A 3,761-nucleotide genomic window follows, 5' to 3' on the forward strand; every position below is an offset into this window, starting at 1 on the left:
CAAAAATACATATTTTCACATTTAGGCACAATCTAGAGAGAAAACACAAAAGTATAATATTTTAGTGAATAAGTGTGAGTTATGTGATGAAATCCACTCAAATCAAACCAAAATATCTTGTCAAATATGGATTCATCAGCGAACTTGCTAACTTTTATAGAGTTCGCCGGGAGTCCGACGAACAGGTATGACAATATTCTTCTGACTTATTCACTTGCAAAATTGAGAGCTGAAATAACTTCAAGACTTCAGAGGATATGTCTATTAAGAAAAAACATCATAAAAGTTTGTGGTGATTAATAATGGAAGAAAAATGATATAGTAGTATCAGAATTTATTATTTTTGTCATTAATTAGTCATTAATATTTAAAACAATTAATCTCCACATACAAGTATTTTTGCTATACAAGTCTTACAAGTCCATATATTCACTTATACCTAAAACGCGCCTCTTCTAACACGTCTAGTCCACACGCTTCTTAATAGATTTTTCAATCAACAGGCGAGAATATATAACTTCCTTTTTTGAAAGGATTTTGTTTCCTTTTTCGAATTTCTTTTGCGTTTTCTTGCCTTCTCTCTGTGATTTCTTTCGTGCATTTCTCTCTGCGTTCTCCTTCGGCGTTTACGTGTGTTTCTCTCTATGTTCTCTTTGTTCGTTTTTCTCGATTTCTATTGTTTCTGAAATCAAGCTCTGAAATCGTTTTGAAGATAATGGACGATTCAACTTTAGATTGTCAGCTGAACCAGAGTGAAGTGGATTTTGAATTTGAATCCAATGAAGTTCCTGAGGTGTGGTTTAATTCCAATTAATATTTTTGTTAATAGTTTATGATTGTGGAGCTGAATAATATTGTGAACCTCGCTTGTGAAACTTGATGGTTATTGTTTATTGTTTGAATTGAATGTAATATACTAGTTTTTATTAATTTTCTATATTTTATATCAGACTTTTGGGTGTAAATCAGGAATATTTGGGTGTAACTTGGGAAAATTTGGATGTATTTACAGGTCCTAACTTTTTATTTGACTGAGGATGAATTGTCTTATTCTTTTAGTTGAATTGTTTTAATTTCTGTTTGATGATGATTCATGGATATGATTTTTGTTATTTTTTATAATGATTTTATAGTTGTATTTGTATTCTATAGTTTATGCTTGTTTTAATATGGTGTATTTTGGAATTTTTTGGGTGTATTTTGTAGCCCCTCTGTGATGTTGATGAGCAATTTGTTCCCAAGATTGGGATGACTTTTAAGACCCTTGAAGATGCTACAAAATTTTACAAGCATTATTCAAAAGATGCAAGTTTTTCTACAAGAATTCAGAGCACAAATAAGAAGAGAAATGAAATTAAGAATCAATTGATTACATGTAGCAGAGAGGGGGAAATGAATTGGAAAATATCTCCGACAGAGAAGACAAACCCCTCAGCAGGATTAAATTGTCCCGCAAGAATTTATATACACATATTGAAGGACATCGGTATTTAGATCATTTTCAAGGTTGTGTTGTATCATTCACATCCTTGCTGTGCAAATCAAGCAGAGATGCTTAAACAGCACAAGGAACTAAGCATGTCCGTGTGTCGTACAATAGAGAATAACGAAAAAGCTGGTATCAGACCAAGCAAAATATGCCAATCATTTGTGGCAGCAGCTGGGGGTCACCGCGAGTTAAATTTTATCGAAAAAGACGTGAGAAATTACATCATGAGAGAAGTGAGGAATGTTTTGGAACTAAAGGATGCAAAAGAATTCGAGAAATACTTATTAAGAATGAAAGAGAAGAATCAGAATTTCTTTTTCGAGTTTGAACTCAAGGACGATTAGTCGATTAAGCTTGCTTTTTTGGCGTACGCAAGGAGCAGGGCTGCCTGTGAGTATTTCGGAGATGTTATTTTATTTGACACCACCTACAATACAAATAAGTAATATGTTGTTCTGGTTTATGATGTTGAATTAATGTTATTTTATAAATCTGCAACAGAGGTGTCTATTGGATGTTTTTGGGTGTAGACGGTTATTATTTGGGTGTATTTAATGACTTTAATTCTGTTTTGTCATAATCTGTATTAGGTATAATATGACTTTTGGTTCTTTTGTTGGGTGAATCACCATGGTCGGTCAACGCTTCTGGGATGCGCTTTGATGAAAAACAATGATATTCAATCATTCAAATGGTTATTTGAATGTTGGCTTCGTTGCATAGGAGGAAATGCTCCGAAAGGGATTCTTACCGATCAATACGCATCGATGCAAAGGGCTATCGAGGCTTGTATGCTCACAACAATTCACCGTTGGTGTATTTGGCACATCATGAAAAAGATTCCAAGAAAATTAAACGGCTACAAGAGACACCTAGAAATTGAACAAGACATGAGCCATGTTGTTTGGAACTCTCATACCAAAGAATCATTTGATAGGAATCGGAATGATTTTCTAATGAAGTATGGTCTTCTGGACAACAAGTGGCTTTCAGGTAATGTCTTTTAAAATCTGCAGCAGAGGTGTAAATTCCATGTTTTTGGGTATATTATAGTTTTGATTTAGGTGTTTTTGCAGAGTTTTATGAAGACCGTCATATATGAATCCCAATTTATCTCGATCACCACTTCTGGGCTGGGATGAGAAGCACACAAAGGAGTGAGAGCATGCATGCCTTTTTTAACAAGTTCATTACGCGGAACAACTCACTTATCCAATTCGTCAAACAATACAATAATTGCCTCGGAAGCAAGGAGCAAAGAGAGAGAGAATCAGATGCTGCAGATTTTCACACTGTCATACCGTGTGCAACAAAATCATCTATAGAAGCTCAGTTTCAACAGGTGTACACTCACCAGAAGTTTAGGAAAGTCCAAGCACAATTCAGAGGGAAGGTGAATTGCATCACAAGATCAACAAACTCCGCTCTAGGTTATTTGGTATACGAAGTTGTAGAACAAGTTTTCAACTCAATATTCAATAAGTTTGCGGTTACATACGACTCGGTAGCAGCCCAAGTGAAATGCCAATGCTTATTATTCGAGTCAAGAGGGATATTGTGCCGTCATGCTCTAAGTGTGTTAAGCTTTGAACGAGTAAACAAAGTGTCACCGAGATACATATTGGAACTATGGAGCAAGAATGTAAAGATGAGACACACACACATCAAGAGCAGCCACGACGAGCCACTATTGAAGCCAAGAAGCAAGAGGTTTGACGAATTGGTGTTTCGTTTGCAAAATATATGCGAATTTGCATCAGAATCTGAGGAGCTTACTGCCATTTTGCACCGCGCCTATAATAACATCGTGGTTGAGATGCAAGAACTGAAAACCAAAAGGAAGGGGACATGTTCGTTATCTCACAAAGATGCTAACTTGGAATCTATTAACGAGCTTAAAAGTGATGTTCTTTAAATAAGGGGTAATTGATTTTATTTTTTTTGTTAATAGTTTTGCTAATATGTGAGTTTATTTTTTCCAGTTCAACCTTTTTTGATGGCGCATCAGTGGTGCAACCAAATTTCAACCAATATCATGGACATGCTATGAATTATTAGCTCAGAGATCCAGCAGCAGGAGATAGGTTTTTGGGTGTATAATGACAGTATTTTGGTGTACCGATTAATTTTTTTGGGTGTATTTCTGCATTCTCTTGTTTTTGACATTTTCCTTTTTTTATATTTTTCAGATGTTGCTGTTTGTGTTGGAAATTAGTATCTTGTTTATATTTGTTTGTTTTAAATTTACAATATATATACAATTCAATTCCTA

At 34.8% G+C, this 3,761-nt stretch overlaps 1 protein-coding gene across 1 annotated transcript; it reads left to right on the top strand.

The window, feature by feature from the left end:
- The first annotated feature begins 2,654 nt into the window (after positions 1–2,654).
- LOC130966760 (protein FAR-RED ELONGATED HYPOCOTYL 3-like) lies at positions 2,655–3,404 on the top strand. Its single transcript, XM_057891586.1, has one exon. It carries the CDS (start codon positions 2,655–2,657, stop codon positions 3,402–3,404), a length of 750 nt encoding a protein of 249 aa, XP_057747569.1.
- Positions 3,405–3,761: the final 357 nt, after the last annotated feature.

This window comes from Arachis stenosperma, chromosome 3 (assembly GCF_014773155.1).
Source record: "Arachis stenosperma cultivar V10309 chromosome 3, arast.V10309.gnm1.PFL2, whole genome shotgun sequence".
In the NCBI taxonomy this organism is placed as follows: domain Eukaryota; kingdom Viridiplantae; phylum Streptophyta; class Magnoliopsida; order Fabales; family Fabaceae; genus Arachis; species Arachis stenosperma.

What these genes read in the sequence shown, in the direction of transcription:
- LOC130966760 (XM_057891586.1), top strand. Translation starts at nt 2,655, where the DNA reads ATGCATGCCTTTTTTAACAAGTTCATTACGCGGAACAACTCACTTATC.